The sequence below is a fragment of the Cervus canadensis genome, chromosome 7 (assembly GCF_019320065.1).
Source record: "Cervus canadensis isolate Bull #8, Minnesota chromosome 7, ASM1932006v1, whole genome shotgun sequence".
Classification (NCBI taxonomy): Eukaryota; Metazoa; Chordata; class Mammalia; order Artiodactyla; family Cervidae; genus Cervus; species Cervus canadensis.
The window spans coordinates 94,119,044-94,141,438 of NC_057392.1; the positions used below are offsets into that span (position 1 = coordinate 94,119,044).

At 36.9% G+C, this 22,395-nt stretch overlaps 1 protein-coding gene across 1 annotated transcript; it reads left to right on the plus strand.

Annotated features, from left to right (window-relative positions):
- Positions 1 to 1,302: 1,302 nt before the first annotated feature.
- Positions 1,303 to 21,045, plus strand: PLSCR5 (phospholipid scramblase family member 5). The gene is made up of 8 exons (XM_043474164.1): positions 1,303 to 1,380; positions 6,690 to 6,853; positions 11,814 to 11,856; positions 13,058 to 13,278; positions 15,118 to 15,279; positions 18,079 to 18,240; positions 20,763 to 20,845; positions 20,933 to 21,045. Exons 1-7 carry the CDS (start codon positions 1,368 to 1,370, stop codon positions 20,799 to 20,801), a joined length of 804 nt encoding a protein of 267 aa, XP_043330099.1. The 5' UTR covers positions 1,303 to 1,367; the 3' UTR covers positions 20,802 to 20,845; positions 20,933 to 21,045.
- Positions 21,046 to 22,395: the final 1,350 nt, after the last annotated feature.

A 22,395-nucleotide genomic window follows, 5' to 3' on the forward strand; every position in this document is an offset into this window, starting at 1 on the left:
TGCCCTCTGTACAATGTTACGAACCTCCACCCATAGTTGTTCAGGCACTCTGTCTATCAGACATAATCCCTTGAATCTATTTCTCACTTCCACTAGATCTTTATACTTTGTTTTAAAATTGGTGCTCTGTTCAAAGTCAAAATTAGCTGATCCCTTGTGACTATAATTTAAAATATCATGTTTGATAGTTTTAATAACTATTTACTTGCTTTAGATCAAAGTTTTTTCAGATGCCCATGGCAAACACTAAGAAATTTAGTAAACATAAAATGTAATTTAAAAATACTAGTCATATTTATATACATTTTATGCAAAATTATAACTCAAATAACTCATTTCAACCTCGAACACTTCAAAACAACAACAAAAAGAAAGACTTCTTTGCCAAATAGGGAGATCCTACCCTTCTGTTGCTCTACAGCCTGTGAGCTGACTTTATGATTTCTCATCACTATCCATGCCTTCTCAGGCCACTTTACTATTTTTAGAAGTAGACAGTGTGGCTGATAAAGTAGTAAATCCAACTAATTCAACCTCTGCGAATTATATCAACAAGGGCACGACTTGGTGAGCAAAATCTCCGTGGGCATTGAGAAATATGAGCTGGCTAGTCAAGGTTACAGTTTTTTTTTCCCCTTGGGAAAAAAATTTAAATGCAAAGCAGTGAAATATTACCTCTGTGTTTCAGTTAATTTTAGATTATTGAAGGTTTGCATTTTCAAATTCCTCTGATTAATAACATTCAAATAAAAATAAGCTAAATATATATTTATGTATATAAATAGCATGAAATAATTTTTTTCTTGTTTGTTACAGGGAGACAGAGTGGGAAGAAATCCTGAGAAAACATAAGAATATGACTGCTCAAACATTTTAAAACTTTAAAAAATATCTTTAGAACTCTCAGAAACCTACATGTGATAGAATGTTTTATCACAGACTCTGTTACAGGAGATTGCTAGAAATTAGAAAAACAAAATATTTCTGCTATAGCAGTGAAGGAAAAAAATACATATTTCAAGCAATAATTTTTAAACATTATGTGGAAATAAGGTCCATAAAAATAAGTATTGCAATTTTCCTTCTTGGGTTTTTATTCTTTTCCAATTGGTCCTTCAGCCACCAAGTGGGATGATGGTTTGTGAGTAGTGTTTATTTTTGATGATAGCTTTGTCTCCCCCTGTTGTTCAAAATGATAAAAGGCAGCACTCGGGAAGCAGCCGGCTCTCCCTTCCTCTGGGGTTTGTAAGCCGAGAAGCACAGACACCCTCTGAAGTTCTGCGCCTGCTGTGTGTCTCTACTTGCTGCGGCAAGAACAGCCTCTCTTTTAACCTGGCTGCCTGTGACGAAGTGACTAAGACGTATTCATGGCCTCTAAAGGTAAGAGTAAATATAGGCAACTAATAATATTTTCCTTATGACTGAAAATATAGGTTGTAAGGTGTTACAATCAGTGAGATTGATACTTTAAAACCTGTCATTTAGTTCTTTGGAACTTTGGAGTTTTTAACTTTGAATGCCAAAGAGCATGTTACATTAAATAAATGAAAAAAAAAAAAAAACACTCTACCTACAAGAATGCAAAAGTTAAGATGTAAACAGTGTTTTTGTTATCAAAAATATAAACCTAATGACTTACTGAGAAAAGCTGCAGAACAGAATTTAGAATGGGAATATTTAATGCCAAACACAAGTTGATATTTCCAGTTTAAAGAGATTGGTAGAGAACTTTTCATACATAAGTTAAAAGTGTTATAGTTCAATATTTTTAAATTTCCTATTTGCTATTTAAAATATGTGATACAGCCATTCATTATAGAGAATTAAATGTGTGTTCTCAGGAGATCCTAGTAAATTTAATGGACTAGAAGCAAATATTTCTGAACAATGAAGCAAAAATCTTTGAAAACTTATTTGATGGTAAATTATATATAAAAAGTAAACAGAAACTAATTTAAGCAAACTGATTAGTTAAACACTTTGGGAGGGGGGACTGGTAAATTCTCCTCACATCCCTGAAAATGTAAATCTCATTAGTGCTGTCTCACTTAAAGAACTTCTCAGAAGACAAGGGATGTGCTGATTTTAGGTAATGAGTTGCAATCTCACTAAAAACACTTGTGAAATGATATAAAAATGAAATTATAATGTGTTTTCTTTCCATTATCAGAAGAAGCCATTAAACTCTAGGCTCTAATGAAGTTTTATCATGAAGAATTGTGATCACTATAATTGGTGGAAACCTTTTAACCTAATTATAAATAGGATTAACAGAGTCCACCGATTTAAAATATCCTAAATTAAATTAATGATCCACATTAGAGAAATGTGTATGCTTATTTGCTTCCTTTGTCAAAATACACTTAGGATGCTATTTAACTTGGAACAAAGGAAGTAATTTTTTTTTCCACTTTTTGTCACTGTACACTAGTCTCTGAGTATCACTGGGAAAGCTCAAGCAAATTGTAAAATATAGACATGAAACTTCAAAATCATGAATTTTAATATATGTGTGTCTCACTTTTATATTGGAAGACAAAATCTTGGCACATTCTTTCCTTCATTTAAGACTGACACTAAGACTCAGTCCAAAACATTTCATCACTTTATCAAGCAAGAGTTACAGCAACAACTGAAGCCTGTAAGGTAAAGAGTTGCAGAGGATGTGAAACATTTATAAGCTAGTTATACATTTTTAAAAGAGTAGATAGAAATTCAAAGCCAGAGAGAAATTCAAAGGAGTTTCTTCTTCAACTGGTGGTCGTAGTCTTTGAAGAAACTTGTGACTAGAAAGCAATATTATGATCAAAATATGATTAACCTACCAAAAAAAGCAGTGATGTTCAGTAATGATAAGGCTCAAGACTAAACTTAAGAGGTAAAACTTTAAGTAGACAGCTAACACTGTTTCTGCAACCCAGTCAAAATATTTAACAGATAAAGTGGGTAAAATATCTGTGAGAGGACCCTTTAGTACTTAAAAGAACTGAAAAATGAAGCTTCCTTTTGAATTAGGAATCTTGTTTCGGGGGCAAGTCACTTTATCATATTTTTGTGGAGTTTTATTCAAATAGATTTAAAGACATTATTTATACTGTCATGGTGTCGTCTGGCCCATTAATCTGTATTGGCAGTTAGCATTTTCCCAGGGAATACAGGCTAGTTGGGCATTTCACACATTTCGCAGGCAGTTCCATCAGCACCACTAAATCAAAGGACAGTCTGGACATTGGATGCCATTAGAACTGAAGAAATATTTGTGTGGTCTGAAGTCCCCTAGTTTAGTATAAACAAACACAATTTATGAACACATTGATCTCAAACTTAAAGTTTGAGAAAAACAGGCATTCTCAGGATGATCTAAACGGAACAGAAGCTTCAGTTTAGATCTTCAAAGCCTCTGCTGCTCCCATGTAAGCCAAAATCCTAGAAGAGCAAGCAAGTGATCTCAGAGTGGTGTTCTCAGCAGTGTCTGACTGAGTCTCTACTTCCTAGTAAAGACTTTGGATGTAATCTGGGCCACAGTGCATTAATGCCATGAAATCTAAAGACCTATGTGAGTAATGTAGAACGAGTTGCCAGACATTCAGTAACCCACCACATTCTGTCACAGCAAAATAACTTACAATATAAAATTGGAGTAATTCGCTAATCTTTTTAACAATAAAATTGACAAAGAGAATCTAATAAACTTTTATCAGTTATTATTAGAAATTAATCCCACTTTTTTTTTTTTTTACCAATTGAAGGATAATGTGGTACAGTTAAGTCCATAAAAGGCACCAAACTTAACCTGTGATTTTTAAAATCAGGATACACTTGTGTAGCCACTACCCAAGATCAAGACATAAAATATTTCTGGCAGCTCATAAAGGCTCTTTACTATTCAATAGCCACACACCCCCATCTCCAAGGTGAAGCACTATTCTGAATTTTATCATTTTAAACTAGTGTTCCCCAGATCACAGTTTTGTCTCTGTTCCTCTGAAACTCAACAACAACAGTGCTTTGGGCACTCCTGCCAGTGAAAGGATGCGTGGCCCCTTTTATTGTTTCCCAGGTGCTGTTACTAGGGTGGCATTCACGCCTCTCCCCAATCTGACACAGTCTTCCTCTCAGTTTTCCCAGCGACTCACTCTTGAGGAGGGGTTCTCATTCAGGCCCCTTTCCCTAGAGCAGGAGGGATTCTGAAGCCTATATCCTTTGTGTCTGTCCCAAACCTGAGGAGTTCAGGATGGGGCCTTTGGGGAAGCAAATTGCTATAACTCTGTCAGTATGGGGCTCTATTTTCATGGGGCCAAACGACAAGTTTGTTTCCATTCAGTCATACCCCTAAAGCATGTCCAAATTCTAAATGTCAGACTAGTATAATCTTAGAGATCCATTTTGTCTACTCCCACAACCTCATGGTTAAATAATAATTGGACCATCTGGCAATTAATGTCCCTCACTAACATCAAATGTACACATGACCTTAATGAGCCAGTTGTTCCTAGTAACAGTCTATGTTAGTGTCCAAAGGACCACAGCTTGGAGCCTAGATTCGTTCACCATTTTTTTTGTTTGTTTGTTTAATCCCTCTCGAGTGCTCATACAGGATATGTTTGGGAAACAATGAATGAAGAGGAATGAATACTATTCAAAAGAAAATCAGTCCTTTCTTCAAATTTGCTCTTTAGAGGTTTGAAAGATTCAGAATAATACTTCCCTTCAACACACACACACGAATTACATGGACTTAGGTGTCAGTGCTTAAGAGAGACCATTTAAATCTCCTGTGAATTATAAAGCTGTTACTCCGACTTTAGTATAAGCACAAGGAATGCTCATCCACATGTTTGTGCAGCTTTCATAAATATCTCGTCCTATTAATCCAGAACCAGTTTTCCTTGTCCTTCCCATTCATAGGTCTTCAAAATAGTCTAAGTTTGTTGTTCATCATTGTTCAGTAGCTGAGTCTTGTCTGAGTCTTTGTGACTCCATGGACTGAAGCATGACAGGCTTCCCTGTCCTTCACCATCTCCCAGAATTTGCTCTAATGTATGTTCATTGTGTCGATGATACCATCCAACAGTCTCATCCACCAAGTTACTTTTCTTCATAATGGCTCCTCTGATATTTGAAAACACCTATCATTAACCTTGCTGTACACATACACGCAATCTAAAACAGCAACATGTAAACGTAATGAATGCAAATGTGAGATGTCTGACAATTTGACTTAATAAAGATGAGAAATGAAAACACAGATAGTCTTGAAAAAATTAATGGTATCTAATGAGGAAAATAGTCAAAGGTGGTCATGTGGGAAGAAAAGGGAAAAATAATAGTAGAAAGGTAATAAAGTATATTCTTAGTGAAAAAGAAGAATTTTGCATGTACCATTTATAGGTCATATGCATAATATCACATGGGCTTCAGACTAATGCAGGATAAATAGTAAGTTTCCAAATTTCAATCTAATAGATATCTACCTAAGAGATAATCATAATAGTAACAATTTTACCTGGCAATAATATAGAAAACAGGTGATTATTTGAAAAATCAAAGCCAAACATTTTAGAATTTTGTAATTATTTTATCTTGTATAATGTTGGATGAGCTACAAAGGGATTTACACTTTGTAGTAAATCAAAAAGATTTTGGATGCTTATTGAGAAATCACAGCTAAATTTAGATATTACACTGCCCTTAAGAATCTCATAAATTAGTTTCAAATATTCTCATTAGTTCCCAAAGTATATATTGTCAGTCCAGCAGCATTAGTTTACCTAGGAACTTATTAGAACTGCAAATTCTCAAGCTCCATCCCCACTCCATCCACTGAATCAGAAAGTCTGGAGTGAGCCCAGAAATGTGTGTTTTACTAAGGCCTCCAAGGTGGTTTTTGGTCTTCCCAGGTGGCACTAGAGATAAAGAACCCATCTGCCAATGCAGAAGACAAGAGATGTGGGTTCGATCCCTGAGTTGAGAAGATCCCCTGGAGAAGGAAATGGCAACCCACTCCAGTATTCTTACCTGGAGAAACCCATGGACAGAGGAGCCTGGCGGGCCATAGTCCATGGGGTCACAAAGAGCTGGACATGACGGAAGCAACTCAGAGGCAGGCCAGGTGGTTCTGCTGCAGGCTGAGGTGTGAGAACCACTGAATTAAATCCATGCATCGCGGTATGACGGATGAGAAGAGACAAAATAATCTCGGAAATCATGAGGCACTTCATAATATTTGAGGAAGGGAGAATATATTCAAAAGTCATTAAGTATGATTCAAAATCTATGTCTAAGATCATCCTTTTATGAGAATGCCTAGTTTCTTTGGTCATTGATTTTCCATTTGTAGTTTATAATCTTTGAATAGAAGTTTCACTTGCTTTCAAAAACATATTTTCTAAAATGATTTATTTTGCCCAAATTATCCAGCTTTTTCTCACAACTACATTCCTTTTTCTCTGGCTTCAAGGTGAAGTGGTGGTGACAGCAAATGTAGGAAATGAAGGAAGGGGCCCTGAGGTGAGAGGCTAGGAGACGCTGAGGTGGGAGGCTAGGAGACGCTGAGGTGAGAGGCTAGGAGACTGAGGTGGGAGGCGGAGACGCTGAGGTGAATTAAGCAGCAGGAGAATGTTAGGTAAGACGGACTAAATAAAACGGCCTACATTTGCTTATGGGCTGGGGCTGTCATTCTTTTGCAGATGCACAGAGCCAAAGAAGCAGCGGTCTGCCTGGCTTTCTTCAGGGAGCTTCAGACCCAGACCACGGCCTTCGCATCGTACCTTCCAATCCGGGGGACCAAGTATGGCAGCGGGGTCCCCCTCCGCCAGGGAACCTCCCTCCTGGTCTAGAGTATTTAAGCCAGGTGCTCTTATCTCTCTATTTCTACAAAATTCTTTCCCTTTAACACGAATACAAACTTGGTTTCTTTCCTGCCAGTCAAGACTAAAAACTTCAGCAAATAACTTATCGAAGTGAGAAAAGCGTTATACAATCTGTCTTTTATTTATTTCTATTACTTGGCAAGAAACTTTTGCCTTCTTTTATAACCACTTCTATTTTCCTTATTTACCTGACACAGAGAGAAGATTAAACATTTTTGATTGAGCTGTTTAGCACATTATCCTTCTTCTCCTCATTGCTCAAGGTGTCAGCAAATTTAAATCCTAGAGGAATTGTCTAATATGTCTAGTCACCTACAGCTATTTAGTTAAAGGATATTAATTGAATGCCTGTTATAATCAAGGCACATAAATGGTATAAAACCTAGTTCCTCTCCCCCAAACATTCTGCAGCCTCTTTGGCAAAGACAAAAAATGCGAGGCTGGGTGCTAGAGCCAGAGAAGGAAGGGAGGGCTTCCCTGGTGGCTGAAGGGGTAAAGAATCCACTGCAGTGCGGGAGACACAAGAGACGCAGGTTCAACCCCTGGATCGGGAAGATCCCCTGTGGAAGGAAATGGCAACCCGCTCCAGTATCATTGCCGGGGAAGCCCCATGGACAGAGATGCTGCATGTGCTACAGTCCGTGGGGCCACAAACAGTTGGACAAGACTCAGTGACTAAACAATAAAGAGAAGAGAAAGGTTGCTAAAGATCAAAGTACTCAGGGGAGACTTTCTCAATGAGTTGAGAGCTTAACATCATCAACTGAATCTTAAAAGGTAAGGTGGATGGAAATCCAAGAGAAATCAAGCTATCAAGTTAGCATTACTGTCTTCTGATACTGTTGCCATCTCTGGGACAATTTGCTTGAAATATCATATTATTATTAAGTATAGTCACTGTATAGTTGTTGGAGGGTAAGCAGTGATTCAAGCCTTATAATAAATCAGTCAAGAAATACCATCTGAATTTTATGGCACATAAGTTGCAGTTGATATTTGTATATATTATTGATGCTTTTATATTTATCCTACACAAAATTAGAAATACACTTACACTAATATTGAGTTGTCAGCACATGTGTTTCAATTTTCAGCTTGTTTGGCACTCTTTCTAACTATAAAGTCTATCTCTTTTATCAAAATCAAATCTCTGTGTTAATTCCCTTAAGGTGCAAGAGATTTCTGTTATGCCTGATAGGGTTTAAGCTGCACACAGCATATGTTCCTGGGAAAATGTTTATAATTGCAGATGCCTTCTCCAGAAACCCACTGGCAGACAAATGTACTTTAGAGGCTGGAGAGCTCAGGGAGATATGTAAAAGAGCTGGAAAAGCTAACCTACCATCTTCCATCTGCAAAAAGGATCAGCTGTAATAGCTGACTAGAGTTGATTAACTGCTGCAAGCTGTTTGGGAATGTTGTCAGACAAGGTTTCGCCAAGGATAAAAGTGATACACCAGTGCCAGAGGGCTGGGGTGTGATGATCACATATGGTCATCACATATTCTTCTTCCATCCATGAACGATGACATACCTAGGGCCAGATGCTTGACATGAACACACTTTTTTTTTTCATATTTGATAGAGATATGAGCCCACAGGCTTCAGTTCTAAAACAAAGTCAGTTTTCCAAATGTATACCTTTGGTACTCTTTTTCAGAAAACAAAAAATATGTCACAAATTGCTGGGTATTTTCCTTCAAAGGGAATAGATTTTATAGTCTTTATACTAAAAGAACACATTTGCTTTAAAGCAGTGCATACAGAACAGGACGAATAAGCATTTTAAGTTTAATTCTTCCAGTTTGTGAGAAACATAAACATATATATATATATATATATATATATGAAGAATTTTGTGAGCTTTTATCTAAAAACCACAATAAAATTATGAATATTTGAAAATAGTGCATGCTTCAACAAACAGGAAAATATTCAATAAAAATGCATCCAAATTAAAATCTCAATGTAAATATTTAAAAAATCACCCACTCTTTTAATCATGATTATCCAGTAACTATTAATAATTGTGTTTTCACTAACAAATTGAAAATAAACCCCCAGGTGGCAAGTGTGTGTGTGTGCTTGTGTATATATTTATATACACATTCATATAAAAATATATGTATATATTTACATATGTATGTGTATACATATATGTTGTTCATGTATTATAGATTGTCCTAAGTCACTTCAGTCATGTCTGACTATTTGTGACCACATGGAAAGTAGCCCGCCAAGTTCCTCCGTCCATTCTCCAGGCAAGAATACTGGAATGGGTTGCCATTTCCTTCTCCAGGGGATCTTCCCAACCCAGGGGTCGAACTCTACTCATTCTAAGTTAAATTAACATATTCATAATAGTCAATAATATTTTATCCTATAAGCATCAAAGGATAACTTTTATTTAGTCACCTACAGATCAGAGTACTGAGTTAAAATTTATAAAGGCACATGCAAGATTCCATTTATTTTGAAGTGCTGGGTTGACCAAAAGTTTCTTATGGGTTTTTCTGTAACATGTTATGGAAAAATCCAAATGAACTTTTTGGCCAACTCGATACATATATTAAACGGAATCACTGATGCCTGTAAACCCGATACATTATGCATGTGGGTGGTGCACACGTTTCCCAGGCTGTTGCTCGGGGTCCACTCTGAAGCTTTCTTACTGTAGCAGTGTTCTGCTCGTCCTAACACCTGAATACAGGATGCAATCTGTTTAAAGTTTCCAACAATTCCTGGTCAGTTAATAGCAAAAGATGGAAAATGCTCTTTTGGACCACAGTTTATAAGTGGTCCAAGGCTACTTACAGGAAACTAGAAGAACAGCCAAAACCAGGACCCTCATATCCAGAAGGTTTGTCCACAGAGAGAGATCACATTTGAGGTTATCAGAGAGGATGGGTGAGTATAAGCGTAAACAGGGAGGGAGGGTACTCAGAAGTTCCACAGCGTCACTTAAGAACTGTTTCTCCCAGTTCCTAAGGTTAGTTACGTTTTGCTGGTACAGCGGAGTAGAGAGCAAGTTGAAATCCATGGTATCACTGCCTGGGTTCATATCCCAGCCTAACCACTTACAAGCTCTATGATTTTGAGCAAAACCACTTTCTCTGGGATTGTCTCCTCACATGTTACGTGTAATGATATCCGGTTCTCTGATGTGTGTGAGGACTAAGTCAGACTCTATGTCAAATATCTAGCACAGTGACTACCTCAAGGTAGTCATTAAATAAACAACCACTATTATTAGACGTTAGAGGCGTACAATTACCCTTTTCAACTAATAGTCTCTAAAATTCAGGGCTGAAACTTGATCCATGACATAAATAGTCAAAGTTCCTAAACTCAAACCTTACTTTCGCACCCCAAAACTACTTCTCCATCTCTAAGTTATGCCTACATGGGGGGGGTGGAAAGGTGTTAGTCACTCAGTCGTGTCCAACTCTTCCATACCCCATGAACTATGTCGCCCGCCAGGCTACAGTCCCTGGAATTCTCCAGGTAAGAACACTGAAGCGGGTAGCCCTTCCCTTCTCCAGGGGATCATCCCCGCCCAGGGACCAAACCCGGCGTCCCTCGTTGCAGGCAGACACTTTACCGTCTGAGCCTACACAGATCCGCTGCTGAACAATCGGGCGTGTCCCTCCTCTTCTGTCAACCCTCCTCTTTCCTCAAAAGAGGAGAACAGAACCAACACTACATGACAAAGACCAGTTCTAAGACTTCTTACAGGTTTTGTCGTAGCTGTTTAAATATGGTCAAGAACATCTTATATCATAAATTATTTTTGTAAAAAATATGTTTGTGAATCTTGGAAAGGAGGGCATATGTACACTTTTATCAATAATAAGAAGAAATGATACTAGTTTTTACCTCTACCTCAGGATATACAAGAAGAAAGAAGGAAATAAGATAATTTCATATTTTTTGGGTTTGTGATTGCCCAATCAATTCCAAATGTTAGCAATTACTATATTTATTTGGAAGTTATCAGTGAGTTTGTTAATGTGAAAGAAGAATAAAGTGAAAATTTTAAGGCAAAATAGAAAATGAAGCATTCAAAAAGGCAATAATCAGTACTGTATTCAGTGTTCATGATTTTACCTTAGTGAATCTTTAAGTGCTGAATATGAAAATTAAAATATACACATAAAATTCATTCTAAGAACATATTTTAAATATTTCCTTTAAAAAACCATTTGTATTGTATTCTATTTAACATAGTCATGTCTCAACTACCTGAGACTGATTTATCTCTATAAATTAACTTCATTTCTAATTGCATAGGCAAGTTTTAATGTGTCATGCATTTAGAAGCTTAACTCTTTTCTTCTTAAACTGGTATTTTGTCGACAGGATTTATGGATTTTTTTCCCTTAGTTGAAAGAAAAGAAATTAAAGAATAGCCTTTCTCAGCTTTAACAGACTTTCCGTCATGGTCAGGAATGAGTTACTACATGATGGAGTGGAAGAGTTAGGGCTGAGAGGAGAGGCCAGGCATGCAGGTCATTACTGTTTGCATCCTTTTGGCTCATTTCTTTTAAAGAAAGAGAGTGAGAAAGAAGCTTAAAACTTTATAGGCATTCTTATTCAGAGACGGTTTAAAAATATTCTCAAGGGTGTTGGTATAATTTCCAAGAGCTATCTTATTACCACAGGAAAAACTCAGAGCTAACCACAGTTCCTATTCTTATTCAGAGCAATTTTGCTTTGAAATTTTCAAGGTCCTTGTAATTTTTACTTGAGTAAAAACCATGTTAGCTTTTTTTTTTCCTTCATTATAAAATGTGAGTTGTTTTCCACCATTTTCCTCACAGAGAACATGAAAAACACCTAATTTCATGTAGTCCAGTAAACAGGTTAATAGTAATTGCTGCAAAGGTTTTCAAAGACCTGTGATGTAATATTTTTTATTTCCTTCATGTCATCTTTTAACAGTTAGACCTGATAATTATACACCAGCAGGTGGAACTTCTTGGAAGTAAGTACATTCTGTAATTATTAAAATTGTAAAACTAAGTAGTTTATAAACAATAAAGTTAAATATTTAGAATATTTAGGATAGAATTAAATAAAAAAGAGCACTAGGTCCATTTTTTTCTGGGAAAGGTTTCTCTTTTTTTATTTTTTAATTGAGGATAATTGCTTTACAGAATTGTGTTGTTTTCTGTCAAACGCCAACATGAATCAGCCATAGGTATACATATGTCCCCTCCCTCTTGGACCTCTCTCCCATTGAAAGTAAAATTATTAGTGTGCTATAGATAAGCCTAAAAGTATAAACTCCCCAAATCGTTGATGATATTGCCATTAGGAATGTGACACTATTGTTTTCAGCTCTACCCCTTCACTGCTACAGCCATCCCCCTCCACCCCGCGCGCACGTCTCAGCCACGTGACCCGGGACTGCGGCCGCCGGGGCCTCTGTCCCGGCCTTTTCCAGGCAGGAGCGCCGGAGTGCGCTGCCGTTTCCTTCTCCGAGGGATGCAACATTATTCTTAATCTTGAAGTAATAAAAGCTATTTAGTCATTTCCATGGCTGCTAATAATTTAAATTTTCTTAACAATTTCAGACATGGAAATTGAGGCTGAGACCAACAAAAAAACATCAAAATAAAGTTCTACTGTTTTATCATACTGTCAGTAATTCATCAAAAACCAAATCATTTAACAGGGCACAAATTTATAATGATGAATACTCAAATTACTTAAGTATGTTCGTCCTTAATCTTCTATATGACGCCTCAGGTATGTCAAAACTGAAATAAATGGATAGCATGAAGCTGTAGATATAGTACCAGATAGACTTTTAGACCAGAAGCATTAGCATCACTGTGAGTTGTCCCAGTAAATTCCATAACAATGACAGAATAATTTGAGTATGATTCTTCTTTAGAGCATTGCTTCCCTAGTTGAAAAGTACTACAAGTGTCCAAGTAGGTCTTATAACAGGAATCAAAATTTATCAATTGCACAGCTCTGTTCACAGAGTCTACTTTGATTTCTATGGCTAAATCCTCAACATTTAGAGTACAGAAATAGATTCATCTGAAGAAGATACTATATACTTAATAACTAATCAGTCAAGCTGCTTTGTTTAATAACACTATGATTTTTACTCATAGAAAGGTCTGATCCTAAGCAGTAGCATGATTTTGATAAATTTTTTTTTGCTCCATTAGTGATACTAGGCACTGAGACCGCCAACAAATATGAGATTAAAAACAGCTTGGGACAAAGAATATACTTTGCAGTGGAGGAAAGCATCTGCTTCAACCGTACTTTCTGTTCCACACTGCGATCATGCATTCTGAAGATCACCGATAACTCAGGTCAAGAGGTGATTACAGTCAACAGGCCCTTGAGGTGTAACAGCTGCTGGTGCCCTTGCTACCTACAAGAGGTTAGTCACTGACCTGGGTGTGCTTTTATTTTCCACAGTTGGAAAGATTAGCAATTATTTCTTTAATAAATGACATTCAGCTGGCGATACCAGGCCATTAACCTTTCAACTGGTTGAATTAGAATGTTGCTCCTTTAAGATCAGAACAACTTATTTTCATTTCCAATGAAAAACTATAGTGGCTTCCGTGGTGTTAATTTGGAAAGACAGCTCATGCATCATGTGAATGAGACACATCCTCCTGAATCTCTGTATTAGCTAGGTAATATCTTAAGCAGATCTACTCTTCATCTTCTCATTGGCACAAAGTTCAGAGAGTGCTGAGTGATACTAAACTCTCCTAAAGGAATCTCTTGGGTCAGTATTATTTTTAGAACAGAATCTCACGTTCCATTTACCCATTTATGACAAGCTTCAAGGTTCAGCAAAGACTGAGTTATTCTTCTAGAGGGAATCATTTGATTATTATATTTTAATATATAATAGATTTTCATCACCTTTTAGTGAATCTATAGTAATAACTTTCATGGACATGATGCAGGTAAGTTTATGTGGAATATATACTTACTTTGATATCTTTGATATCAGGAACCTCTAAGTGAGAAGAAATAGATTTCACTCTCTACATTTTGCAATGGAGGAAACTGAGGCTTAGAGGTTTCTCACCTATGATCACACATTTAGAATATATCATAAGAGGGATTTGATCCAGGTATCTTTTTTCAAGCCCAAGTTTCTTTATTGAGGGCCTATGTATAAATATTCTACTTAGCACAATGGGAAGTAAATATTAATATGGAACTCTCCTTAAGTAGAGAAGTTTCTAACAATATATGTTGAAGCTAATTCTGCAACTCTTTATAGGCAATTATCTGGTCAAGTGATTGGATTGATAAGGTATTCAAATTCTTGCAGCCCAAGAATTTTTATCCTTCTACTGGGAATATTCAAGATCTAATATGCCCCAAGATGCTAAAGTCAGTATAACCCAGAATATACACCCATTATAACATTTCTGACAATTAATATTTTATTTCAAAGTAACCCCATGTCACATAAATTAAACATAAGATGCATCCTAATGCTGATTAGTATATTTTTAAATTTGGTTGAAATCAAATCAATTACTTTAGAGGTGATCCTAGAACAAATCTATGTAATTCTAAAAAGTCTTGTTGAGAATACCTTTGTCTATCCAAAAACGCTACAGACATGCACATAAAACTATGAACTTAACAAGGAAAAGACAAAAGGAGGTCAGGTGATGGAGAGTTGGCTTGATTTAAAAGCAAACAATATTCATCATTTTCACCCAATTCCAGCTTATTTTATTAATACAAAGTATTTGAATTGACTAAATAAATATGTTGAAATACAGTATTATGGACAATTAAGAAATTAGGGGGATGAATGATAATGGGGCAATATACTAGTCAGCTCTGAAAATGCAAATGATATTCTTTTAATGCTTTGGACAAAATGAAACAGAAATCAAACTGGTGTGTAACAATCGTAACTCTCCAAGAAGCATTTGTTAGCACAGAGAAGCTGAAGTTGACAAACTGAAGAGGAAAAAAAATTATAAGAATCAAGAAGTGAGGCTTAAAACAGATGTGTGTTGTGACAACAACCAAGAGGGGATAGATATGGACCTTTAGTGAATCATGAGGAACATGTATCTATACAGCGACTTTCTTTGTTTCTAAAAATTATCTTAAAAACCCATAGAAGCAGATATTTAGACTCTTTTATATACTGTTTAGAAGTAAGCAGACATTATAGTAAAATTAAAATACAGTAACTTAGGAAATCTTATTTTATTATTATCTCTTCCTACAGTTAGAAATCCAAGCCCCTCCTGGTTCTATAGTTGGTTATGTTGCACAGAAGTGGGACCCCTTTCTGCCTAAATTCACAATCCAAAATGCAAACAAAGAAGATATTTTGAAAATTGTTGGTCCTTGTGCAACATGTGGCTGTTTTGGCGATGTGGATTTTGAGGTACGATTGACAAATGAAGGACTGTTTCACTTAGGTCCTGATTTTTTGCAACATAATTCAATTTTTTAAATGTTCAAATCATGAAATATTTCTGAAGTAAATTCAGAAAATAATATATTTGTGAAATAATGGAATAAGTAATATTGTACATGCCAATAATAACTCATAATTCCAGAGACAGAAAGTTCAGGAATTTTTTTTTAGTACATACTACAAAAATTTGATGTATGTGGAATTATAGCACCTATGGTATAAAGCAAATATATTTAGTTTAGAATCGCTGAGATTACATCTTCTTTCCTATATCCCTGGTGGTAACATGTCCCAATTCTGATCTCAAGAGCACACTCCATTAAAATACCATTAATTTAAAAGCTATGTAAGTAAGACTTGCTAACTTCGTTTTGTAAAACAATCAATTCTCATATAAACATATGTGTGTAAATCAGAAGACAGTAAGTACTTGCAAATTCAATGTGTAAGAACATGAACTATCTTAACAGCTTTGTTCAGTCACTAGGTGGTGTCCGACGCTTTGCGACCCCATGGACTGCAGCATGCCAGGCTTCCGTATCCTTCCCGATCTCTCAGACTTTGCTCAAATTCACATCCATTGAGTCGATGAAGCCATCTAACCATCTCATCCTCTGCTCCCCTCTTTCCCTTTTCCTTAGCAATTTTTCCTAGAAATAAATCTTAGAGGAAATAGTCTAAAGTATGTATTTCTCTTTTGTTTATTCACTCTATTCATTCATGTATATCTCACATAGGACATTAAGTTTACAGGATTTCAGGGAACATGACTCACCTAGAATACAATGTACATTTTACAAAATGGGCTGTCGTAAGTCCACCGCACTCCAAAAATTCTTGGCATAACTTTCCTAAGAGTAAAGAATAAAAATAAGCCCTATAATTCAGGAGTACTTAAGAGTTTTAATATTTATGGTATTGTTTTTTAGTTGCTAAGTCATGTCCTGCTCTTCAGCAAACCCATTGACCATAGCCTGTCAGGCTCCTCTGTCCATGGGATTCTCCAGTCAAGAACACTGGAGTGGGTTGCCATTTCCTTCTCCAGTGCATGAAAGTGAAAAGTGAAAGTGAAGTCACTCAGTCGTGTCTGACTTTTTGCGATCCCATGGACTGCAGTCTACCAGGCTCCTCTGTCCATTTGATTTTCCAGGCAAGAGTACTGGAGTGGGTTGCCATTGCCTTCTCCAGTAAGTGTCTGAATATAACATAAAAATGAAATTAGCAATGACTGATAATATCTTAAAGAGATGGGAATACCAGACCACCTGACCTGCCTCCTAAGAAATCTGTATGCAGGTCAAGAAGCAACAGTTAGAACTGAACATGGAACAACAGACTGGTTCCAAATCAGGAAAGGAGTATGTCAAGGCTATATATTGTCACCCTGCTTATTTAACTTATATGCAGAGTACATCATGAGAAATGCTGGGCTGAAGGAAGCACAAGCTGGAATTGAGATTGCTGGGAGAAATATAAATAACCTCAGATAAGCAGATGACACCACACTTATGGCAGAAAGCAAAGAACTAAAGAGCCTCTTGATGAAAGTGAAAAAGGAGAGTGAAAAAGTTGGCTTAAAGCTCAACATTCAGAAAACTAAGATCATGGCATCCAGTCCCATCACTTCATGACAAATAGATGGGGAAACAGTGGCTGACTATTTTGGGGGAGTTCCAAAATTACTGCAGATGGTGACTGCAGCCATGAAATTAAAAGACACTTACTCCTTGGAAATAAAAGTTATGGCCAACCTAGACAGCATATTAAAAAGTAGAGACATTACTTTGGCAACAAAGGTCCATCTAGTCAAGGCTATGGTTTTTCCAGTGGTCATGTTTGGATGTGAGAGTTGGACTATAAAGAAAGCTGAGTACCAAAGAATTGACGCCTTTGAACTGTGGTGTTGGAGAAGACTCTTGAGAGTCCCTTGGACTGCAAGGAGATCCAAACAGTCCATCCTAAAGGAGATCAGTCCTGGGTGTTCATTCGAAGGACTGATGCTAAAGCTGAAACTCCCATACTTTGGCCACCTGATGCAAAGAACTGACTCACTGGAAAAGACCCTGATGCTGGGAAAGATTGAAGGTGGGAGGAGAAGGGGATGACAGAGGATGAGATAGTTGGATGGCATCACCCACTCAGTGGACATGAGTTTGAGTAAACTCCGGGAGTTTGTGATGGACAGGGAGGCCTGGCATGCTGCAGTCCATGGGGTCACAAAGAGTCAGACACAACTGAGCGACTGAACTGAACTGATAATATTTAAGCAAATTAGTAATTATAAAATCTTAGCAATAAAAGAAATTATACATAGAAATTAATTTGATCTAAAAAATTTCCTCTAAAATCTTTCTCAAAAATATTTTTCTTTCTTTTTTTTTTTTTTTTGCATGAAGAATTCAAATTTAAAATGTGGACCTCAGGTAGAAGGGTTATCATTATGGTTAGACTATGTAATTGAAACTATGTCCCTGCTGCCATCTTGTGGCAGTCTGACCTTAATGACTTATTGCAGTTAAATTCTCAGTCTGCATACAGAAAGGAGAAAAAACGAGATGATGATGGTTAAAAAAATGTCAGAGAAGCAAAATTCCTGAATAACAAACTGGAAAGTTAAATTTACAAACCTAAGATTATATAAAGGAATGAGTGCCATTGAACTGTCATTTAATAAAATTATTCTTATATCTCGTGAAGTAAACATGGGGAAATGTAAAATCATAGGTTTCACCTTCAAATTTACAGCCTCTTATTTTCTTTTCAAAGGTGAAGACCATTAATGAAAAGCTTACAATTGGAAAGATTTCCAAGTACTGGTCAGGCTTTGTGAACGATGTTTTCACCAATGCCGACAACTTTGGGATTCACGTTCCTGCAGATCTCGATGTGACAGTCAAAGCAGCCATGATCGGTGCTTGCTTTCTCTTTGTAAGTGTGGTTTTAAAGATTGAGGTGGTTTATTTCTTTCCTTTTCACTTGTCAACTATTATAGAACCATCCTGTTTTACCTAGTTTGTACCCCACAGAGCCAGTTTTATACACGGAAGGCTAGTTTGTGGCCACCAGTGTTTAGAAGTCAGGATGTAACAGCCTGTGTTTATATTAGGTAGCCTTCCTCCAGTGGCCCTCAAAGCCCCTCTTCTCAAGGATGGATTCCCTATCTACATCCTACTCTTCATTTCTCAATATTTGAGTTAGCCTTCTCTTTCAACTGAACTTTTCTCTTATTTTCACTTCCAGTGAAAAATATGTAAACACAAATAATCACATTATTTATCCCGGGTAAGGTTCAGGGCCATTTAATTGCTTACCAAGGAGTCAGGTGATATTCAAAATGTGAAAAGTACAGTTTTCTTGCCCTTCCAATAAGTACACTCATGTTTACACGAGTAAACAGAGATGAGTTAATATGTAGCAGTTTTTGTTATTACAAAGATATGATGTCTTTGTCTTTTCTTCTCAGTTTAACAATTTCATCAAAAACATTTTCTTCTGATTGGTGATGACAGAACAGAAGCCAAGTAATACTTGTGCCAAACCCTGACCTGATTTTCCCTGTTCCCCACTTTCCTTCTAATTTTCCCCTCATTGCGTACCTTTCTCAGCTTTTGCACTCACAAAAGTTCATGAAATTTTAAAGTAAGCCTTCATTCTTCCTCTCATGTTATTCTCAAGGCTTTAGGATCCTAAATCTTACGGTTAATATGTGCTACTGTGGGGAAAAAATGTGGTCCTATTCACTTAGGCTCTTCTAGAGACACTTGGGAGTTATATTAACTAAAAATAATTCTTGGTGATGGCACTCATAGATACTTAGAGTTTAATTAAAAATAAATATAGTAGCATTTTTTCTGACAGCAGCTTTAGAGAAATTATTTTAACATTGATTCCCTATCATGGTTAGAGGTAGAGTTAATATCGATACACAGAGTGCTAGGCTTTTATACTAAGTTGCCTCTTACTCTTAATTTCCATTTTCATCTATAAATGTAATCAAGTCCAGTCAATCTTTTCTGTCACCACATCCTTTTTCATTTTTCCATTCTCCTTATCTGTTTAGCAAGGCTTTTTAATTTGTCAGTTCCTACTCCCTTCTATCTTCTGGCCATTCTGCATTTGACACCAAACACATGCAATAGACATACCCCCGCCCTTTTCCCAAAACCTGAATTTGGCCTTCTGGTTAGTCCCCTTATTTACTGTTTATATAACAATGTATTACCTTTCATCTGCCCAGCTGCTGCTTCTATTTAGTTGCTAAATTACGTCCAACTCTTTTGCATCCACATGGGCTGTAGCCCACCAGGCTCCTCTGTCCATGGGATTTCCCAGGCAAGAATACTGGAGTGGGTTGGCATTTTCTTCTCCAGGGGATCTTCCTGACCAAGGAATCAAACTTGTGTCTCCTGCTTGGCAGGTGGGTTCTTTACCACACTGAGCCACCAGGGAAGCCTTTAATCTGCCCTACATATGTATTTTATGTATTAAGAACAAGCTGATGGCAAAAATGTCAACAATTCCCTGTGACTATAGCACTGATTGAAGTAACACCCCAATCATCTGAAAAGATAACTTTTTCACTCCAGGGTCTGAAAGATAAACATAATCACTGAGACTATCAGACAGCAATCCATCCATTGCTTTTCCTTTTTACCATAATTTTACCATAATATTATAAAATATTTGCACTTTGCTCTTGGCCAATATTGAAGGAGGAAATGGCAGCCCACTCCAGTATTCTTGCCTGAATTCCATGGACAAAGGAGCCTGGCAGGCTACAGTCCACGGGGTCACAAAGAGTCAGACATAACTGAGTGACTATCACTCACCCTTAGCCCTTAGCTTTTAAAACAATTTGTCACCAAGAATTATGTTTTTAATTTGTAAATGCTGTCTCCATTTTATTACCTTGTGGTCAGAAATCTTTAGCAAGTTGCTGGTGGGAGGGTATTCCCTAATCCAAACAGCAAAATTCACAAGTATTCACAAGTGATTTGGTCTTTTGTTTGAGACTACCACTGCATGATCCGCCAAGCTCCCTCTGGTACAGTTTTCAGTACTTTCTCAGATGAACGCTGAGTTACCAACCACATGGTCCATGATGATGTGTCTTACTCTTGTTTAAAGGTCCGTGTCTGTTACAGCTTCTCATGCTGACCCAGACTATCCAAAAATCTAATTCTAAAAAGTCTTAAACACCCCAAATTTTGCCTGGTGACATCATGCTGATTCAGATAAGGTTTCCAAGTTACTTAAACTCTGCTAATTAGACATGTGAGTGTCATGAAGCTTAAAACTTTCTGATTTTTCTCCTCCTGATAAATCACATGCTCCTGGAACACCACTGGGAAACATAATTGCCTTATATAATCAAAGCTTCCATATAAGACTCTTGATCTTAATTGTTGGTTTTTTGTCAGTTCACTCATATTCCATTTATTTATTTGTAGGATTTTATGTTCTTTGAACATTCACTGGCTGGATTATAACAAGCAAGATGACAAAAGCAATAAAATATGCAGAATGTATTTCAGTAAGTAAAAGGCAAGTTTAAATGATCTCTTTCCCTTTGAAGAGGTCTATATTTGACGCTGTCTAATTCTTTTTCATTTTCTTCTAGAAATCCCCTGGGCTCTGGATTTCATTTCTGAATGGTTTGACTATTGGCTTTTTCTCTTTTTTTGTAACAAAATGTTAATTACTATATTTATTAAAGCATAATGTAATGAAGCAATTATCTGCTTGTGAATGCATGATAACTAAAGACAAGATGACTGACCCTAGACAGTGGTGCTTTGAGAGATTACCATTCTTTCTTTTTATCCTTTTGAAGTTATTGCATGGTAAGCATGAAAGATGAGAGCTAAGGCTTGCAGCATCACTGATGAAAATTCAATGTTTAGAGAGAGCTTTGAAGTGTTTCTGGTAGTAGGGCTGGTTACTAATCAAAAGGACTGGGTTTCTAAAGTATTTTTTCATAAGCAGTCTTTTCTGCTTTGTTTATTAATCTTGTAGTAGTGAGACATTTTTACATTATACTGAAAAAGCTAAAAGTTGGGTAAATAATAGGTTTAAAGATGAGACAGCAGATGAAATCAATTTGTTCTAGTGGCAAAAGGCACAGTTAGACTCCATAAAAAAGGTAATATTTACAAATCAAAGTATGCTTTACATACATGCACGTGCTAGGGATTTAAATAAGCATATTAATAAACTTCTAAGCTAGTAAAAGCAGTGGTACAGAGCAGGAACTTTATCTATTTGCAGTAAAATCTCAGTCAAAAAAGGAATCTAAGGCTCTGAAAAATAAACAGCCCCAGGCCTTAAGAACAAGCAAACAAAAACTAACAAAGCCTTAATACATGAGGCAAATACAGAAGTCAGGAAGCACATCCAGTTCAATTAATACCTTCCATTTTGATGTTTTCAGAGTCTTCCAGACTTCTAGTATAGTTGTCCACACATTTCCAAAGCCCATAAAAAAGGGGAAATTTCTTTTTATGAATGTAACAATCCTTCTCCCTTTCTCAAAATGAGGAACAATTTTGTTCTAACAAAATATCATGTAAACTCTACTTTCAGTTCAGTTCAGTTCAGTCGCTCAGTCGTGTCCGACTCTTTGCGACCCCATGAATTGCAGCACGCCAGGCCTCCCTGTCCATCACAAACTCCCGGAGTTTACCCAAACCCATGCCCATCGAGTCGGTGATGCCATCCAACCATCTCATCCTCTGTCGTCCCCTTCTCCTCCTGTCCTCAATCTTTCCCAGCATCAGGGTCTTTTCAAATGAGTCAGCTCTCTGCATGAGGTGGCCAAAGTATTGGAGTTTCAGCTTCAGCATCAGTCCTTCCATTGAACACCCAGGACTGATCTCCTTTAGGATGGACTGGTTGGATCTCCTTGCAGTCCAAGGGACTCTCAAGAGTCTTCTCTAACACCACAGTTCAAAAGCATCAATTCTTCAGTGCTCAGATTTCTTTATAGTCCAACTCTCACATCCATACATGACCACTGGAAAAACCGTAGCCTTGACTACATGGACGTTTGTTGGCAAAGTAATGTCTCTGCTTTTTAATATGCTG